Raw genomic sequence first — 20,777 nt, forward strand, 5'->3', positions numbered from 1 at the left:
GCTGTTCCACTTATCTTTCATCGATTCTGTGCTGGGTATGAACATTGCCCCTGTCTGATTGGACAGATCTGTGGCCATCACAGTGTTTAGCATCACTAGATGCGTATAACTAGCCTGTATGTCGTGTTCATCTATCGTGGCATTTAGAAATATATCATTTAAAGGTAAGTTTCTATTTTACCAGAAAAAAATATATGAGGCAAATTGGCATAACTACCTGTTTCCTGATACCTTGTGATTCCAGTCCCTACGCCAGGATAAAGCGAGAGATTGTAGAATGTGGCTTTTGGATGAATGATTTGTTATCGGGATTAGTGGCTCCAGTGGGATTCTGTAGTGGGATTAAGGGGGGGGTATAATAATATAGATTAGTGGGGGTTTAGTTACAGTTAGGGCTTTACAATAATTAGACATCCCAGGAGACGTTAATAATGATAGAATTACAGTTTATAGATAAAAAAAACCTTTAAATTGTCTTTAATCAGCTGGAATAAAAGATGCAGTTTAATATCACTTGAGTGCAGCCCTGGAGTGACATGCTGCTGGGACACAGCAAGGATCTGAGTGCGGAGTGAGTGGGCAGGGGGGGGTATTTACTAAACTGCAGGTGAGTGGAGGTCAGGTGAAGCATCCCCTGTACCTGCACCATAAAGGGCCGACCCTAGGGGGTTTAATGTGGGGGTATTTGCCCCCTCCTGACTAATTACCTTAGAATGGCAGCCGTTTTTCCAACCAGCAATGGAACATTAATGGAAAAATAGCCATATTTCTAAAGGTCAGTTCTGAGGCAAAAAGTGCAGCAATCACCGTGGTAACCATGGAATATTCCGCCCGTTGTGTCCTTAACCCGGCATTCTTCCCTCTCGCCCGTTGTGCTTTTATAGTTTGCGTAGTTTATAAAATTCATATAAACGGCATTACGCCTGCCACGCTCTCCGAAATCCTCGCCTGCAGCCCAGATTTACCGCACCGAACGAGACAAACCGGTTGTGCGGGGGCCGGACGGGGGCCGTCCTGCGGGAGGTTTCAGGTGACACGTTTGGCAGGAGGAAGAAATGAAATATATTGTTAAAGGAGGAAGTTTGGGTTCTTTTAAGCAGATCTGATGGTGTCTGAACGTTTGCATTCAAATGCATTTAGAAAACGCGGGTAATAAATCAGTATTTATGCACAAAAAGGGGGGCTTTCGTTGCAAGGTGGCCAATGTAGACAAAGACGGGGCCTCAGAGGTCTCTACTTCAGATAGAATGGCAGAATAAGGAGAGAAGAGTCTTAGAAACATACGATATGAGCGTCTGAGAGGATTAACATCACGGTAGATGCGGGGCTGTGAGACGGTCCGGGACGCGGGATTAGCGGAGCCAGGATGAACGGAAACAGATTAAGAGCCTGAGTAGATCACAAAAGTTCATAATGAGTCAAAAAAACACAATCTTGGTTTAAAGCAACTCTCCTGGAGCTGATATATTTTAATTCCGAAGTTTTTTAGCCGTGTGTGTTTTATGAGTCCTTCGACACATTGTATCCGGACTCGCTCCGCTCAACGCTAAAAGTGCCCCAGGAGGCAGCCTTTTCTACATAATCATCTTTGTCATTCCTAAAATCCGCTTTCCCTCTCCGCTGCCCGCTGTACGGGGAAAGACAATCTCCTGGGCTCTTCCTGTAGACAGTTAAATCACCTTCGGTTTCATGAGATTTCCGTTAACGTTCCAAACAAATGAAAGTCTTTTTTTTAACCCGTGATGATGGCGTGTTTCCTCCGCGTGCTGCTCGCTCTGTGTTAATGTTTTTAGGGTGTTGTCTGGTGCCATGGAAATGAGTTAAATGGAGCGGGGCGACACGATAATATTCTGGCAGATTGTGTGGTTTTGGGTGTTGACGGTGCCGGATGACATTATAATATTTTGGATGACATTATGCCCTTCAGATTGTGTGCGAAGAATCAAAAAATAAGAGGGATTTGATTCTTTGCAAATTCTGCCTTTTTTTTTTTTTTTAAAGCCGACCCAGAAAAAGCAACTTTAATCTTTAAATCAGCGAGAACGCAGAGAAAATACGGAAAAAAGTATCATAAAACGACAAAATAGCTCCAAAAACATCACCGTACGATGTACGGATGCTCCTTAACAACTTGGAAGATGTCTCTTAAACTTAGTCATGTGACACAATCCCAAAAAGCTGACGGGCTCAAGGCTTTGTTGCCGTTGCAGCACCCAAGTTCTCTTTTTTTTTTTTCTTAATTTGTAAGGAATAAATCTGTAGATTTTCTCTCCGTAACCCCCCTTCGGTTACTGCTTTCGGTACCACGGTTCATGTAACCTATACACTTTATTGGCATACAGGTGGCAGCTCCGGGCTAGGAATTCACCGATTACTCTGTAAATGACTCTGTAACTCTAGATATCTGTATTTTGGGCTCGCCCCCACACCAGCCCTTTCGGGTTGACAATAGCCGACAGACGGGTCGCCGAGCAGCAACGGCTCGCGCAGGAAGGCCAGATAAATCCTCTCCTAACGGCGGGTGGGAAGCAGGACAGCTGTGCCCTGTGTCTGAAAAACACAACGGCAAATACAGCAACGGAAAACTAGGCTACACCTGCCCTGAGACACTGGGAATCCAGAGCAACACTTCACAGGGGTAAAGAGGCATACCTTTGCTTTAGGGGTGTGGTTAGAGGCGTGGCTGGGGTGTGACCAGAGGCGTGACAGGGATGCGGTTAGAGGCACGATGGGTGGGGATTTGACCAGACTTTTTATGTGACTTTAAACCCTATCGCTGGGTATTTGTGTAACTGAGTGGGGAATTTAGAAGAAGCATAATGGAGTTTATTTACCCCGTTTAATTGATAAAGCCGTTCCCTGCTGTTTCTATACACATTATCGGGGCTTTTAGGGCTGTAGAACCCTGCGATCCCCTCATACCCAGCAAACATTCTGACCTCCTAGAAAAGAGGAGGAGGAATAAGGGGATTGAGGGCTGAACGAGGGACTATGCCTCCTAAAGAGGGAGTCTTGGGGAGTATGGAAGTTGCACGATGGAAGCTGCAGTCATTCGGTAGATTGCCCTCGTTAGTCTGCCCCAAATGTTAGCCGTAACCGATGCTTCAGGGCTTTCAAACTAAACCAGTTCAGATATAAAAGGGTTACAGGGCCAAACCCCATACACGGCGCAGAAGCTGCCGGAACCATCAAAGGTTAACAGAAAACTTCACAGGTTTATGTGAAACGGGCACCAAGGTGTAACGCGTGCCGTGCGTATGAAACAAACGGGCCAGTGTGTGCCGGCCAGTCCCGGCGTGCGATGTTTAAACAGCTCCGAACAGAGACTGACAAACAGGGCCCTGCTTTACTAATCAATGGCCCTATGCTTATTCCACAGCGTGGAGACGGCGGAGAGGTGGGGTCGGGGGAAACGCTGAATGCGTGCGTCCCAGGGGTCCCTCTCTCTGGAGGGCCCGTCCCTCTCCGAGACACAAATCTCTCTGTCCCTCTTTCCTCCCCTGTCTGTCCATTCTCTCCGTGGGCTCACAATGCGCGGAGTGTGAGGGATCCCTCAGCCCACGGCAAGAAACGCAACTGAGCCGGTAAATACGTCCATGATTTCCCAGCAAATAAAATCCTCTCTGTTCCAAATGATTTAACCCATTGCTCAGGTAGCCAAACATCGCCATGAGGTCACCCCAAACATCTCCGGAAAGCCCAGCCCCGCAACCGGGAGCCGGCGGGCAACGTCCGCGTAAAGGGAAAGCAAAAAGCCACCATCCACAAAGCGGGTCCCGGACGCCGTACACCCTGCAACGGTCCGACCCACAGAAAGGTCAGAGGTCACGCGATGACACATCTCCTAGTCTGACTTCATGAGGTGACTCACTTCTTATCAGCAACACAATATAAAGAGATTAGCCAAAGACGAAAACATTTGTGTCGTCTCAGAGTGTGAAAGGTGAAGCGGCAGAGTGTGAAAGGTGAAGCGGCAAAGAGAACGTGTTACAAACTATTAAAGAGAATGGAAAGGATGTTCCACGTCAGTCGCAAATCATACAATGGCTTTAAAAAATCTCATAAGCAGATATATATATACAGATTAAATCGTGGGATCGTTGGTGTCTGAGATGCCAATGCACCCCCCCCCTCATTGTAACACCGCTACGGAATCTGCTAGCGCTCTAAAATAAACGCATTAACGAGAAAAGGCTCTCTTGTGGTCTGGCACTGCTGGTATACCTGTGCGTTGGGCTCCCAGGGGCCCTGCTGTGGCTGGGAGATGCGGACCCCGTCACTTGAGGTAATTCCCCGGCTGCAGGGCCAGCTCCTCACATCCAGTTTCTGACAGTAGCTGCCCTTCCCCCACCAGAAACTCCGTCCATTATTACCCAGTCTGGGGTCCGTCTCCCAGTGTGAGCGCAAAGTACCCAGTAGATAAAAACAAGTGGGGCCGGGCTGTGTAAGGAGAGCCAGGACAGTGCTTTCTGCCCCAGTCAGCAGGTTAGGGGCAGTAAGGCACTTATTGCCCCAGCTGGTGGGCAGATGATCGGAGAGGTTACACAGGGACCCAGGTTTGTTTGCTTTGTGTTATTGGTTTCATTTGCTTTGAGTTTACAAACCACCCATTGTTACCTTGTTTACTAATCCAAACCAGTTGACCCCCCCTGGGCAAATGTTTTTTTTTAAATGTAAGTGGATAAATTTAACCCTATATGAACCCTCAGGTCTGACTGTCCATCAATTTGCCAAACTCGGTACCTAACACTGCACAATGTCACGTGGCTTTTTTTGTCGCTGATCTGTTAAAAGGGGCACCTTGGTGAGTATTTCTGGAGATCCTGCGGCTGGTGAAGTCATTTAACCTTCGCCCCCCCCAGATAAATCTATGCACTTGAGGTATTTGCTAATCCTATAGGAATGCGCTGCCCATAGGGAGTGACTTCCCATCAAACCCTCCCAACCTCCCAAGAGGGAAAAAAAACGACTAATTTAGGAATAAAACCCAGATAAGAAGAGGAATATTTTTAAAACAATTCTCATGCGTTAGGAAAGTAACAAGGAAACATTTTTACGAAATTCCTTTATTAATCTAAGTTTATTTACATTACAGATCTAAGGGACACTACACAAAATAAACAGTAAAAAAAAAAAAAAAAAGCAAAAAAAGCATAATTGCATATTTTATACAAATAAAAACACTGCATATGAACACATCAGAGAATCCGTCTGAAACCCCTCTGAAAAGTAACACTGGATTTCATGCAGAGAAGTTGATTTGGTTGCATTTGGGCTTCAATCAGCTACAATTAAACAACGCGCTGGAAGATATACAATGTAACATTTTTATTAAGTAGCTCAGCAGTTTTTAATTGATTTTCAACAAATGTTCCAACCGGTTTAGCTCTCCGGGGGCTAATTCGTTTTTTGTTTTATTACTAGTGCAGGACTCGAAAGAGAACGTCCTTCCCTGGCCTGGAGCAGAGATAATGCGAAGCGCGTCAGGGATGTCGTAAGACTTAGTAAAACGTTTAAAAACTGCTGAGCGTTTCAGATGACGTTAAAGTAACGTTTCTGCGATATTTCTCCCTCTCCTCTAAAAAATACCATGTTCCAGGGCATTTGGGATACAAGACTGAAATTCAGCCAAAAACCTATATCGGCTTTAATCACAACAGTAACGCATCAAAATCATTTAAAAAGCCTTAAATATCCCATTTTCCATGGAAAAAAATTAATCTAGAGGAAGCTCTACAATCTACTGTTTTTAACGTGATTTTCCCAGGATTTTCCCAGGATTACCTAAACTTTTGACGCCTTGATGTTAGATCTGTATTTTATAGAAAAAATGCAGAGATCGGGGTAAAATTAGAACATAAAGGATTATGTATTATTAAAATAAAATGAGCAATTCTTGTGCCAAGTGCTAAATTTAGAGTAACCATCAGAAAAAAAATCACTACAAACGCGGCACGCGGCGCTGGAATTGCGTCAGCTGCGTCTCAATAAATAGGGGTCAATAAATAAAGCCGGGTAACGCAGTTTATCACATCTCCAAGGAAAAGCTTAGGGGCCCCTGTCATTAACGGTTCCTAATAACATAAGTTGGCGACGTCACGCCGTTTAGCTAATCGAGGGCAGAACGAGGCAGACGGCCTCCCGACGTGAAACGCTGGCATTATACTTCAGATCTGAAATTCATAGAAACTATTCATATAAAATTACAGGAAGAAAAAGACATTTCATGTTTAGAATAATCTACAACCAAAACATATATTTTTTTACATAATCAGATGAAAAGATAAAATGGAATTAGCCCTTTCAGCATTAATAATCTTTATTTACAAAGAGTACAAGATAATAGAACAGCCAATGGGAATCAGATGAATGGGAGCGAGAAAATACCTGTCCTTGTCTGAGGGTCTGTCAAAAACGCAGCGAATACTGGAAATGTCCCTGGTTTTCCCTTAAAGTCCAATTTCCTAGAAATTGTCGTTATTATACAAATCCGAAAGCACTTGCCGTGGTCGCCCGCGGGCTCACCAGAAATGTGCAAACGCGTCTGGTTACTAAAGCTATACAAATCCGCCTTGGATCTGAGCGCTGAGGCAGGAGTCCCCGTCCTCAGCTACCGGCGCGCAAGCAATCGCTGGAACCGGCAGAGAATGTTCTCATAAAAGCGAGAGTAACTGGGGAGCATTACTGGCCGTTAATCCTCCATCCCCGGGGATTCGCCCTGCTGTATTCTCGATGCTATCCTGATGGCTTCTTCTAAAGACTGCTGCTCCCCGAGCTGATCGAGACACAAAAAACACAAATTAATCATTGAGAAACAACAACTAAGGTAACTTATTTACAGGGCTGGAGGACCCGGCTACAAGCGGCAAGTACGTGGGGTTGTGTGGGTGCATGCGCGAGCACACATGCGCGTTATTCCGTAAGCGGCAGTGAAATGCGACCGGGCTGCGAAGCTCACGGTCTCTTGCTCCGCTCACCTGTACTGCAATTTGCGTTCCGTTGGACGTGGCCAGTAGCGTCACCGGTCGGGACTCGGTGGTCACTAAGTGGTGACCATGCTGCTGATGGCCGATCTCTGCGGACGCCGCGTGGAATGCGGATAAGTCTTGGGCCACGATTGCCACCTGCGTTATAAATGAAAGTAATTCACCCATAAAAAGCACTCGGCGGACCGAATCCTAAAGGGGTCTACTGGGGTTAATTCCACCTCTAAGAACCTTGACCCCCAATGGCAGGAGCAGAAGGTCACGGGATATAAGCCTGGCCCATGGAGATGGAATAAAATAGCAAGTCATTTTATAGATTAAAAAGAAAAGCCCTTTTTTATTAAACGTTTCTTGGCGAGAGCCGGACTCACGTGTTGGGTTCCATCTTGGGAAATAAGCGCCAGTTGTTGTCCAGACTGAGTCACGGCGGTCGGGAGACCATCCTCTGTCTCCACCCCAGTCACATAGGTGATCTGAGAGCCTTTCAAGACATCTTCCGCTGAAGCAACAAAAATCAGGATTAGGTGCAAGAAGCAAGGTTTCCCCCGAGATGCAGAAAAGACAGAAGTTCGGTAGCGCCACGATTTCCACGCACAGGAAGTGACATCACGGCACCACTTCCTGCGCGTGAAACACAGGCTTGTTTTCACACATGCTCAGTTTTAATGTTTGATGAATTCCGTTGGATTTGCTTTGGGAGATACGAGACGGGGTAAGAAACAGATCAACCTCCCACCACATGGGGAGCGCGTCTTTCTGATAATTCGATTACATTTATCCCCCCGACAGAAACATCATTTCCCAACGACCCGGACAGACCCCCTCATTTAAAGCTTTTACTGGATACAACCCTCTCGCCCAAGCACCGGACCCAGCTGGTAGCAGGTCACTTGCCCTTGGGGTAACGAAAGGCATCGAAAGCAAAAACAGACACAATATACCCAGCGCTGGTTAAACGTTAGCCGCAGAGCACACACTCCGCCAGACTATAACCGTCCCCTCGCCGAGATTAAACTCTGATGGCTCTGAAGTTACACAATAACCGCATTGTGTGCAGAGTGAGGTCATCGCAGTGTTTTTGGTTAATGAATAACTTTGCAGAAACGTTGACTTTGATATAAAAAGAGCTGTTGCTCAGCATTTGTCATGTAATAGACCAGCTATTGCAATATAATGGCATCAAACTGTTTTTAAACCATAATGTTCCTAACCTGCCCCTGTTTTACCGCATTACCCCCCCGACCTCTCCCATACCACGAGATAACGTTTCTATCTTCTTCGTGAAATAACAAGCTCTTAAATGGCGCTTCTTTTTGCACTTATCATACGCGGGGGAAGAGACAGCGGCGCACCAGAAAGCAGAAGACCCCCTACACGAGGGTCCCTGCCAGGTCTTCTTTTGCTTCCTGATGTTCCGTTTGGTCCGGTCTGGATCTCTGGCACCGGCTCCCGTCTTGCGCGGGGAACGCGGTTGAACACGGAAGCTGCAAGATCAATGCTTGGCGTGCGGCTCGCTGTACTTCATTAAAGAGACAATGCCCCCCGTGTTACCCAACTGCCCTAAAGCTATAAAGTAGAAGATTAGGGCACTTATTTTGGGGTGCACAGATCAGATTCTGGCTCGCAGCAGCATCAGTGACCCAGAGGGCCGGTTTGGACCTCGGAATGAGCGTTAGGGCAGACAGGGTCAGGGTACGTGTTGTGGTTCCAGCATTTGGATTATAGTTTGGGCTGCTGAGCTCCCTCTAGTGTTCACTTTAAAGAGTGGGCATCATCAGCCTGCATTACACGGATGTGTTTCTCTATGGCAACGGGTGAAAAGGCCCAATAAAGGTGCCGTCCCACCCGCGCTGCAGAAAATATATTTATATGTCTTTACAAAATGAGAAGAATAAAGATGTCCTCCCTAACGAAACAAATACTTACTGCATCAGAAACATCGTCCCAGTTGTTTTACGAATGCCACATTTTGCCCTACTAGGTGGGCAATGATGGGTAGAAATGCCTGGTTACCATAGCACCAGGAACTGGTTTTTAAGAACCTGGGTGTTATTTTTTGGAGTTTAATCCTTTTAGGGGTGAAATGGCAGATCAGCTAATGTTTCTGTGGGTTCTAAAATAACAAAATGTTTTCTCTGCGCCTTCAGCGTTTCCGTGTTGTGAAGGTGAACAGCGGAGAAACATTTTTGTAGCCATGTAATTAAACGTAATGTTAACCGATATCCGCATATCCCAAAAAGTGTGCCGTCACTGGGGTTATACAGAGCGGGCAGCTGCTTATCTGATAAACACCGAAAGCTCTGAATAAACAAGAGACAACCATGACTCACACTCATAACTCACACTCACGACAACTACTCCTGTGCTGTCCGTTCTGTTTCATTGTTAAGGACAACAAAGTGTGAATAAAACGTGTCAGCCTTTATAACGTACACAATGCCAACAATGCTCCTGCTTTACCCCGTGATTAATCTCGGCCGGTATAAACCACATGCTGTTCTGGGTTTTGGTAGAAGGCTCAGCTAATTAGTAGCCGATTTATTAAATAACCAGAAGCCAGGCGGTGGATGTTAGTGATAGGTGTGAATGCTTACACAGAAACAGCTTTCATACCTCACCTAGAACAGGCCTTTCACCAGAATACTCACACAAACACACTAATTTATTACTCAAATCCACCAAAATCTTTAAATATCCCTCTATATTCCTCATATTATATATTATATACTCCCCCCGTATAACTAATCCTGTCGTTATAACCCGTTATATCCCTCATATTATATATTATATACTCTCCAGCCGTATAACAAATGCCGTCCTTATAACCCGTTATATCCTGTATATTCCTCATATTATATATTATATACTCTCCCCTGTATAACTAATCCCGTCCTTATAACCCGTTATATCCCTGTATATTCCTCATATTATATATTATATACTCTCCGGCCGTATAACTAATCCCGTCCTTATAACCCGTTATATCCTGTATATTCCTCATATTATATATTATATACTCTCCGGCCGTATAACTAATCCCGTCCTTATAACCAGTTATATCCCTCATATTATATATTATATACTCTCCGGCCCGTATAACTAATCCCGTCCTTATAACCCGTTATATCCCTGTATATTCCTCATATTATATACTCTCCGGCTTTATAACTAATCCCGTCCTTATAACCCGTTATATCCCTGTATATTCCTCATATTATATATTATATACTCTCCCCCCGTATAACTAATCCCGTCCTTATAACCCGTTATATCCTGTATATTCCTCATATTATATACTCTCCGGCCGTATAACTAATCCCGTCCTTATAACCCGTTATATCCTGTATATTCCTCATATTATATATTATATACTCTCCAGCAGTATAACTAATCCCGTCCTTATAACCCGTTATATCCCTGTATATTCCTCGTATTATATATTATATACTCTCCAGCAGTATAACTAATCCCGTCCTTATAACCCGTTATATCCCTGTATATTCCTCATATTATATATTATATACTCTCCGGCCGTATAACTAATCCCGTCCTTATAACCCGTTATATCTCTGTATATTCCTCATATTATATACTCCCCACCCATATAACTAATCCCGTCCTTATAACCTGTTATATCCCTGTATATTCCTCATATTATATATTATATACTCTCCAGCCGTATAACTAATCCCGTCCTTATAACCCGTTATATCCCTGTATATTCCTCATATTATATATTATATACTCCCCACCCGCATAACTAATCCTGTCCTTATATCCCTGTATATTCTCATATTACATAGTAACATAGTTCACAAGGTTGAAAAAAGACCAAAGTCCATCAAGTTCAACCTATATACATAGTGTCCCCACTGTGTTGTATTATATAATATATATATATATATATAATATATATATATATATATATATATATATATATATATATATATATTATATACCGCCAGAGCCAATTTCACTGATGAGAGCTGTTGCACGTGGTCACTTACGTGGCTGCGGAACGAAGAAGCTCTCTGGCTCCTCTTCGATGGGCTCCGTGTCGTTGTGCGCCGTCCTCTTGTGCATGGCCAGCGTGGAGATCTGCTTGTAGGTCTTCCCGCAGTGGTTACAGTTGTAGGGTTTGGAGTGCGTGTGAACCACGTGATGTTTGTACAGACTGGAGTATTCCGTGAAGCGTTTGTCACAGCCGGGTACGGTGCACACGTACGGCTTCTCTCCTGCACAAACAAACGAGAGGCTATCGGCAGGAGCCTGGAACATGGCGGCACAAATAACACGCGCTAAATAAACACGAGCCGTACTAAGATACGCTGCAGCGAATTTAAGGCATTTGCGAATGAATGAAATCACCTGCGTCCCCTCCTGTGGCGTGACCACAGACGTGGGGGCCGTACCTGTGTGTATCCGCACGTGGTTCTTGTAGTTGGTGGCGCTGGCGAACGCTCTCCCGCAGCCGGGCTCGGAGCAGTAGTACGGCCGTTCCCCCGTGTGGGTGCGGATGTGGACTTTTCGGATATTGGATGTTGTGAAGGATCTTCCGCAGCCTTCGAACGGACACTTGAACGGTCTTTCACCTGCGCGATAACGGAACGGACCTGTCATTTAGTGCATGCGAGTCCACATTCTAATTTGGGCCAGGACTTCACTTTGATGGCCCCGGCTCGTCAACCCATCCTCACAACCAATCAATCATTCTCAAGAACTGACGCACTGTTTAGAGCAGGGCTGTCCCAACTGCGGCCCTCCGGCTGCTGCAGGACTACATCTCCCATAATGCTCTTTCAGCCAAGGAGCTGGCTGAGGAGTATGGGAGATGTAGTCCTGCAGCAGCTGGAGGGCCGCAGGTTGGACACCCCTGGTTTAGAGGCTGGGGGACACATCAACAAGGTGGGGATTGTTGTGTCCTTTGTAGGTCTAGTTACAAGCAGGTGCATTATGGGGAAAAACACGCTTTAAGGCTGAGACCCCTGTGGCGCCAACGCACACGATTTCAAAGCCAAAGACTCGTCAGCTGTCCTGAGCCCCGGAGAGGGGTAAATAAAATGCAAAAACCTTAAAATATATAAAAAATAACATTATTGGAGAGGATTTGCTGGGTGTTTAAGGCTCCGCTGCCGCCGGATTTTGGATGCCGGGTGTTAACGGCGGTACCTGGCAGGCAGCGCTAACAGCCAATAGCGTTCATTCTGGTGATTTCAAAAAAGAAAAGAAAAAAGCCGTTACGGCTACTTGTTTCCAGACAACATCGTGTTTATTTTGGACCAAATGCCGGCTTTTCTGTGCGGCGGATTCAGAAGCTTTCTAAGGAAAATATGACAAGAAAGCGAGTCTGTCGGCGGAGAACAGAACGTGCCGTCCTCACCGCTCCCAAAACACACAAAGCTCCGACTCCTGCCAAGGCCCGCCGGCTGTTACAATGTTATATAATGTCCCGTTTCCACGGCAGCAGCAATCCTTCCACAACACGCAACGACGACATATGAATGAGCCGGACCGAGACCCGCTTTAAAGGGCAAGAACATTAAAAAATAACGGAAAGTCTTATGTAACCAGAGATGAGACGCACGCGGCGGCTATTAATATATAAAGTTACAGGGCAGGAGTCCGTCCTCGGCGAAGAAAACCCCGTCAGCCTCACTAACTGCACGTTTCTAACAATTTCCCAAATTACACAAAACCCCCGACTGAGAGACCCGGCTGCGCAGGTTCAATTCTTTGGACGTTAGGTTGTTTTTTCCTTCTTTTTGTTTATATATCAGATAAAGAATACACTGAATTATTGCATTAATGTCCAAAAAGGTTAGCAGCCTCTATGCACTGCGAGTACAGCGCTGTGTAAACCGTTCACATATCAATGACAAACGTAGCAATACCCCTTCAGCTGGAGCCGATCGCGCGTGATCGGAGTCGGCCACCCTGTGCCCCGTACAGTCCCTCCGACCAATAGGAAACGTGGCCCCAGCTGTGGCCCCGGGACCCTGGAGCTTGAACCCGGTTAGTTTAGGGTTTTTTTCGGAAGGGACGACTATTAAGAAAAGTACTTTCACAAAGTTTGTTTTAAGACCGGGCCCGACCTGTGTGAGTCCGGATGTGTTTCTGGAGGTCGCCGGACGTTTTGAAGGACTTGGTGCAGTTCTCCTCCGTGCACCGGTACGGCTTCTCCCCCGTGTGCGTCCGGACGTGGCTTTTTAACCCGTAACCTGGGGGGGGGGGGGCGCACACGTTAGTCGCTCTGATCGTCAAACTTTCTGATATTATACACAAAATGCTTTATCGGGAAATGAATCGCTTCCCGGCAGAAACAGATTCAGGTTCATTTGGTTAATCTTTTTCTAAATAAGAGACAGAAATGACAAGGAGAGCGTAGACATAGAAGCTATAATCTCCCCCAGCCGTGCCAACAAGTGCACGAGGCAGATAACAGCGGGAACCAAAAAGCCCCCGTTCAGGAATCATCGCTGAGACAGAATCTGGCTGTATTTTACAAAAATTCTAGGATATTAAAATAATAATAAACGTAAATACGGCCGTTTTAAACTCGTATAACACATAATTATCGGCGGCACGATTACCTGTCGCGAACGCTTTCCCGCAGCCCCCGTGCTCACACTGGTACGGCCGGTCCCCCGTGTGCGATCTTTCGTGGACCTGAGGGGGCAGTTTGGATTTTTAGGAGATGATCGGGGGGGGGGGGGGGTTATTAAAACATTAACGTTAGTATCACAGAAATCCGACGTTAACCCTTGCAAGGTTTTATCTGAAATCTGCAGAAGCACTGAGAACGGACATTACCGAGCGCTAACGTTACCGGCGCCCGCGGCTTATCTACGGCCTGCGCGTGCGTGGCATTTACCGCGTGAAGGCATCACACGGCCCGTCCGGCTGCACGGTTACCTTCAGGTGATGCGCCGTCGTGTACAGCTTTCCACAACCCTCGTAGTCGCAGCGAAACGCCTTCTCATTGGTCTGGGGAGGTTTGGCGGTGACCCGGGGCCCGTGGCCCTGTAACACAATCTGTGAAACAAAAGAGCTTATGAGGATCCGGAAATCATCAAAGAGTTTCTGGGGGGCCGCTTAAAGCTGTTGTTCCACTTGGATAAAGCATTACTTGCACTCTCTGTATGTTTGTGCCGATTTAGTGACACCTTTAAGAATGTTTTTTTAATGTTCTTATGGAAACTGCCTTTCAGGGCTGCTTTATCATGTCACGTGACACCCCCCCATGGAAAAAATACCGATGAGGCAGGAGTTGAGTTTCTAATTCTGCATCTAATTACAAAAAAAAAACTGTTAAAATCAGCAGCTCTAGAAGGACTAAAAGATAACCAGTAGCTTAGTTTCTAACATCTCATAATGTTGCCGATTTTTATGGCCGTTTTACTGAAATTGTGGGTATTTAGATCACGGTATTTTTGCGCAGAGACCGTGATACGTGTCGCGCATGTGTGTCAGAGCACAAAACGTACATACGGTGATACGTGTCGTACACGCGTGTCAGAGCACTATCCGTACATACGGTGATACGTGTCGTACATGCGTGTCAAAGCACTAACCGTACATACGGTGATACGTGACACGCACCTGCATTTTCTTCTCCGGGTCAGACTCCGTGATCAGGGCGCTGCTGCCGACACTCTCACCTCCGTCTATAGACACCTAAAACAGTAGCACCTCTTAATCCTTACAAGTCATAAAATAACGGCTGCACCCGCTGCTCGGCCCTTCGGCTCAGATCGAGCGAGTTCCCGCGAGAGAGGGAAAGCTCGGTCATCTGGCCCGAGGCCGGGATAGCGTGGAGCCCTGCGGCTGACGTAGAGCCCGGCCAGGACGCGTGAGGTTAGGATACCACCTTTTATGTTGAGCACCGAGTATCTGAGCACTCGACCCATCCATGCACTTTTTATTTTACGTACACTAGACTTGGCTCGGCATACATTACATTTTTATCACAGCAGCCTAAAGGGGCTTCTAAACAGAGCACTTTTTGAATACAGTTTAAACATAATTTTGCACTGGTTTTTTCACCATTCACATATTTCCTTCCTTACATGACACGTGACATACGGTAGCACAGCACAGCACACATCACGCGCCGAGACACGCCACGGCTGGCATCGTTCACTTATTACTTTCACGGCGGAGCGCCTGAACCTCGGGTTACCTTCGCTGCGTATTGCTCCAACGCGCTAATCGTGTCAGGGTCGATGGTGGCCTCCGCGGTGTGAAGCCCTGCCACGGTGCCGTCGGCTTGGATCGCCAGAATGGTATCGGGTTGCGGGACCTGGACAGTGTGGTGGATGTACGCCGTCGTGCCGTCTTCTAACTGAACGGCCTGCACCGAACTCTGATCGTACGTGTCTGAAGGAGACAAAGACCCGGATGAAGCAGAGAAGGATCTACATATCCAGCCACGTCTTTACTTCGAATGTAGCCTCCCTTTATACAGGGGTAAGAGGTAAGAGTCCTGCTAAGGGGGCATCTTTAAGTGCAGTAAACCTCTGACTACCCAAAACAGAACATAAATCCTGATCCAAACATATGCCGGATTACTCTCTAACAATCCCAGAGCTTCCTTTTGAGTTATACACCGAACGGGGCACAGAAACCCCACCAAGCGGCGACCCCCCCCCCCGAATACCTTTTGTGGAGTGGTGGATATACGCGGTGGTCCCGTCTTCCAGCTGCACGGCTTGTCCATCTTCCAGACGCAGGCCGTCTATAGTGCAAACACGCCGTTATTACAAATCACTCTACAACAGACCGCCCGGCTGCTTACACCCCTGAGACCTCCACGTGGACCTGCTGGAGTTTACTGAAGACCCCCTATGGACACTTCTAGATGTCCCCCAGAATCATAAGTTCCATTTACTACAACACAACGGGCTCTGCTTTCAGCGAAGGAATGAGGGTCTTCCTCTCTCCAGATGGATGTCAGGCAGTTCTAATGACTTAATTTATACACTTACCACTTTTAGGGACATGTTGTACATACGCAGCAGAGCCGTCCTCCAACTGGATGACCTGTCCTTCCATCAATTTACCATCTAAAGAAATACACAGAATGGAATCATCCCACCGATAACAAGAGGCAGCCAGCGTGATGAAAATCAACACCCATCATTCTAAGGGGAATCAGACAACCTCCCCACCTCACTACCCAGAAGCCGTCAATTCACCCCCACCTTACTACCCGGAAGCCGGGAATTCACCCCCACCTTACTACCCAGAAGCTGTCAATTCACCCCCACCTTACTACCCGGAAGCCGGGAATTCACCGGGAGCTGATCAAACGGCGACTGGTGGTCACCCGACATAGAACATTACCTTTAGAGTTGTGCTGAATATATGCCGTCGATCCATCTGACAACGTCACAGCCTGCAAGCTCACACCGTCCATGGTATCCATACTTTCGCCGTCTGCGGAATAAGACCCTCGGTGAGTACAACATGCGCGACGTCACACAGCACCAAGGGCAGGGTAGAGGGGGTAACGTACCTGCCACGGCCTCGGTGAGGCACAGGGTGACGTGCTGGGCTTCCCCTCCTCCTCCCGGAAACTCGGCCATTCCTTGGGAATCTCGGTTTATCTGAGCGAGCAGCATGTTTTTAACTGAAAGAGAAGCACGCGCCGTTTAGCAAACAGACCCCGAATTCCAGGCTAATTCGCTATACGGGGAGTCACTGCGTATTTGGGTGAATAATCCTTAGTATTTAGCAAACCCGTTATCAGAGCAAACAGGACGACTGCTCCGGTAAACCCATGTAATGAACAATTATTCCAAATCCGGCATTTACCCCGCAGCGCTGCTCGCTAACACCGGACCCCAACGCTAACGTCTCATGATCCCAGCTTTAAACATAAACATTTTATCCATCGCGCTGTGAAAGGGGCATCTGAAACATCATATCACCCGGGGCCAACACGCTGCTACATCGAAATCACATAATGGGAAAACTGTTACATTTCAGATTATATCCGCTCCCAATCCTTACACCCACGTACCACAAATTAATACTTTTCCTGTTATGTAAAAAAAAAATGTTTTATGTTATACGGGAGCCGCCATCTTGCTCCCCCCCATCACAGGGTATAAATCTCCCTGAGATATCTGTGATAATAGCGTTACGGAGGGACCTGCGCGGCTGGAAACAATCTCTAGTGCTACAGGCTCATGCGCCTTCCGCTAAAACACTGCAGGGAGAGAACAGGAAGCGGCTTACAACTTCCTGCTCGGGTTGACGGGAGGATTCCGACGCAGTCCGCACCGAGGGATCATGGGAAACGGAGGGAATTTGCATGAAGCCTTCTATGGATTTGGTGGATACCTGAGCTGGAGAGCTCCATGGAAAATAAGTTATATCCGAACGCTGAAAGTTCTGCCGCTGGGTCTAAAGAGAACTCAAACGGGCAAATACATATTTATATACTGACTGTCAGGCTGCAAAGCGCAGGGGGAGAAGTGATAGAAAATACTTGAAAGGGATTTAACAAACCACAACAATAAGGGGGAGCAGCCTCCCAGAAGAAGTGGTAGAGGGTAATACAGCGAGGGTATTAAACATGCATGGGATAGGCATACGGCTCCTGAATCTAAGACGAGGCCAGTGACTGATTAAAGTTGGAGTCTTTAGAGACTAGAAGGGCCAAATGGGGCCGATCTGCCGTCAGGTTCTATGTTTTTCTGTGATAAGCTGCGCCGTCCTGTGAGGTATGAAGTATTACCGCGGCCTGTTTTGTGTATCCCAGCGTTGGGCAGTCAGCACGGCCTGCAATACGTTATCATTACGGTGATAAAACTTGTCATTGTGATATATCCGTTACGGGAAAAGTGAATCGTAGCATCCCCGATATTCATTCAAATTGACGGTTTATACAGAGACAGAAGTGACGGCCGCAAGCGGGAGATCACACACGCCTTTATTATCGTGATATTACGGGGTTACTGCGACAGATTATCGTTGTGATATAGTGCGACAGATAGCGGCTCTCCTGTGTCTCACCAGCTCAGTAACATGCAATACGCAGTACTATTGTGATATAATGCAGTATAATTGCCCTGATATGCTGCAATATATATATGGTATTATTGCCCAACTAGTAATGTGTGTTATATACAATAAGCCACGATTATTACACCATGACACAGCGCTGAATTATCCTGATATACTGGATTATACAGTTTCCAATATAATCTCCTTGATAACATTTAGTAGGTTATCCCCATAAACCTGAAATATTGCTACAGCTCCCTCGATATATTTACCTAAGTATTGCATAGTCCAGCTACTATTGTGATATTAGTATGCAGGGTTATAATCCAGCAATATTCTGTATTACTATCGGGATATCAGTCGGTATACGGCGTCACTCTGCGATATACTGTATTACTATCGGGATATCAGTCGTTTTACGGTTTTACTCTACGATATTCTGTATTACTATAAAGATATCAGTCGTATACAGTGTCACTCTGCGATATTCTGTATAACTATCAGGATATCAGTCGTTATACGGCGTCACTCTGGGATATACTGTATTACTATCGGGATATCAGTCGTTATACGGCGTCACTCTAGGATATTCTGTATTACTATCAGGATATCAGTCGGTATACGGCGTCACTCTAGGATATTCTGTATTACTATCGGGATATCAGTCTATATTCGGTGTTATGCTACGATATTCTGTATTACTATAAGGATATCAGTCGATATACAGCGTCACTCTGCAATATACTGTATTACTATGGGGATATTTCGGGCCTGTAGGGCTGATATCCCGATACCGGCGGGTAAACAGGGCTCCTGCCTGTATAAATAACTCTAAACCCGCGCCCGGGGCAGCACTCGGCGCCCTTCTCCCCGTGCGGTGGCTACAGGTCGCTCGAGGCCCGCAAGGAGGAGTGCCCGGCCCTGCTTCTGGCTCCCCGGGCTCCCGGCCGCAGTAAGGCACCCTGGGTAACAGCACATTTATATACCAACCTCCGACACAATTTTCCAACAATTCCTCCGTCCGACCACCATGCATCAGGGCAGGAAACGGCCGCGGACTGGAGGCCCCGCGCTACGGATAGCAGCATAACAAAGCAAGGAGGGGGCGCCGGGGGTGTGACTGAGCGGCACGGGTAGGCCTCCCATTGGATAAAGGTGTGGGAGCACTGTGAGGAGCTTCCTGCTGATTGGTGGAACTCGAGGGATGGCAGTCAGGCAAGCGAAAGCAGATTATATTGTTATACAGCCGGCAGGGCTCCCTTCCTACCCCGAGGGCTCGCTCATCCCGCTGCTCATTGGCTGTGCGAGCCGTGTCGTTCGGAAAACGCGTGCTTTTATTGGGTACTGCCACTGTCAGATGAAGTGAAGCCACGCCCAGGTGTGGTCAAGCTGATGCTGATTCTGGGGCTGACGAGAAGCGCCGCCATTTTGTAGGTGGCTGCGGGATCCGGATTAACAGGCGGGAAACCGCCCGCTGAGGTCGTTTGTGTGTTAGGGGCCCGCGGGCCAGGGCACGTCCAACACTGACACAATAACACAGTGTGTAAACATCAGGTCTGACAAACATTCGCTCGGGGCTCTATGATTGAAACATTCACCCAGCGTCCGGGGCTCGGAACAGACATACACTCAGGGGCCGGGGCTCGGGACCGACACAGGCGCCCAGGGGCTCTGTGACTGAAACATTCACCCGGGGGCTTTGTGACTGAAACATTCAACCAGAGGCCCAGGACTCTGGGACAGAAACATTCACCCAAAGGCCGGGGGCTTTGTGACTGAAATATTAACCCAGGGGCCGGGGGCTCTGTGATTGAAACATTCACCCAGGGGCCGGGGGCTCTGTGACTGAAACATTCACCCAGGGGCTCTGTGATTGAAACATTCACCCAGGGGCCAGGGGCTCTGTGATTGAAACATTCACCCAGGGGCCGGGGACTCTGTGATTGAAACATTCACCCAGGGGCCGGGGGCTCTGTGATTGAAACATTCACCCAGGGGCTCTGATTGAAACATTCACCCAGGGGGCTCTGATTGAAACATTCACCCAGGGGGCTCTGATTGAAACATTCACCCAGGGGGCCGGGGCTCTGTGACTATAACATTCACCCGGGGAGCTCTGAATGAAACATTTGCTTGGCAGCGGGGCTGAGCAGAGGGTCCTGGCGTTGATGTCTGTAAGCGGTAAGAGGGGATTTCTCAATTTTTGGGTCCAGAGATTTAAGATTCTGGCGTTGCTATTGTGAAAAGAATTTTGTTTGGCATTTGCTCTTTTGATTAGCGCTTTTTTTTTTTACACAATGTATCTAATTCATAAGGTTTTTACACAGAAAGCAGCAGCTTATACTGATTACATTTATTTTTTACGTGGCACTTCCACACTATTTCATATCCAGAAAAGAACATCTGTGGGGTAAACACCTCGGTCCCGCTGCATTCTCGTACAAACCCAGAACCTGCCGCCCCGTCTAGTCTGTTAAGACACTTCTGCTGGGAGGCTGTTCCACTTATGTAGGTTCAGGGGCCATGTGCCTATCCCGTAGCAGAGTTCTGCACATTGTGAGGAGACCTAGAAAACCCAGCTTTTTAGTAAGTGGGACTGGATGACAGGCGACAGGAAACTGGGCTTGTCACCATAGAAACCTTCCTGCTGATCTCACAGGTTGCTATAGTGATAAAACAACTTTTCACCAGAACCATTTCCAGCTTAGGAAGTGGAATAAAGTAATTTTTAGTAAAAGTAAGTCTAAGATACATATATATTTTTAATTGATGAATTTGTGC

The 20,777-nt window shown here is 46.9% G+C and overlaps 1 protein-coding gene across 1 annotated transcript; it reads right to left on the reverse strand.

The window, feature by feature from the left end:
• Positions 1-6,691: 6,691 nt before the first annotated feature.
• On the reverse strand, positions 6,692-19,084 carry LOC149276510 (zinc finger protein 143). Its single transcript, XM_089503541.1, has 15 exons — positions 18,987-19,084; positions 16,501-16,614; positions 16,329-16,421; positions 15,971-16,048; positions 15,643-15,720; positions 15,166-15,362; positions 14,586-14,660; positions 13,899-14,018; positions 13,577-13,652; positions 13,079-13,204; positions 11,399-11,578; positions 10,994-11,221; positions 7,358-7,485; positions 6,978-7,124; positions 6,692-6,775 (listed from the first exon to the last, which is right to left on the reverse strand). The coding sequence occupies exons 1-15, from the start codon at positions 19,030-19,032 to the stop codon at positions 6,692-6,694; spliced, it is 1,770 nt and encodes a 589-aa protein (XP_089359667.1). The 5' UTR covers positions 19,033-19,084.
• Between the last annotated feature and the right edge of the window lie 1,693 nt (positions 19,085-20,777).

This window comes from Sceloporus occidentalis, unplaced genomic scaffold (genome assembly GCF_023333645.1).
Source record: "Sceloporus occidentalis isolate IW3139 unplaced genomic scaffold, rSceOcc1.0.p SCAF_235, whole genome shotgun sequence".
Lineage (NCBI taxonomy): Eukaryota > Metazoa > Chordata > Lepidosauria > Squamata > Phrynosomatidae > Sceloporus > Sceloporus occidentalis.

Coding starts and splice junctions, on each gene's coding strand:
- LOC149276510 (XM_089503541.1), bottom strand. CDS start 19,032: ATGCATGGTGGTCGGACGGAGGAATTGTTGGAAAATTGTGTCGGAG. Junction 11,579..13,078: donor ACACATCCGGACTCACACAG/GTCGGGCCCGGT, acceptor GTTATCGCGCAG/GTGAAAGACCGTTCAAGTGT. Junction 7,486..10,993: donor CTTCTTCGTTCCGCAGCCAC/GTAAGTGACCAC, acceptor TTGTTGCTTCAG/CGGAAGATGTCTTGAAAGGC.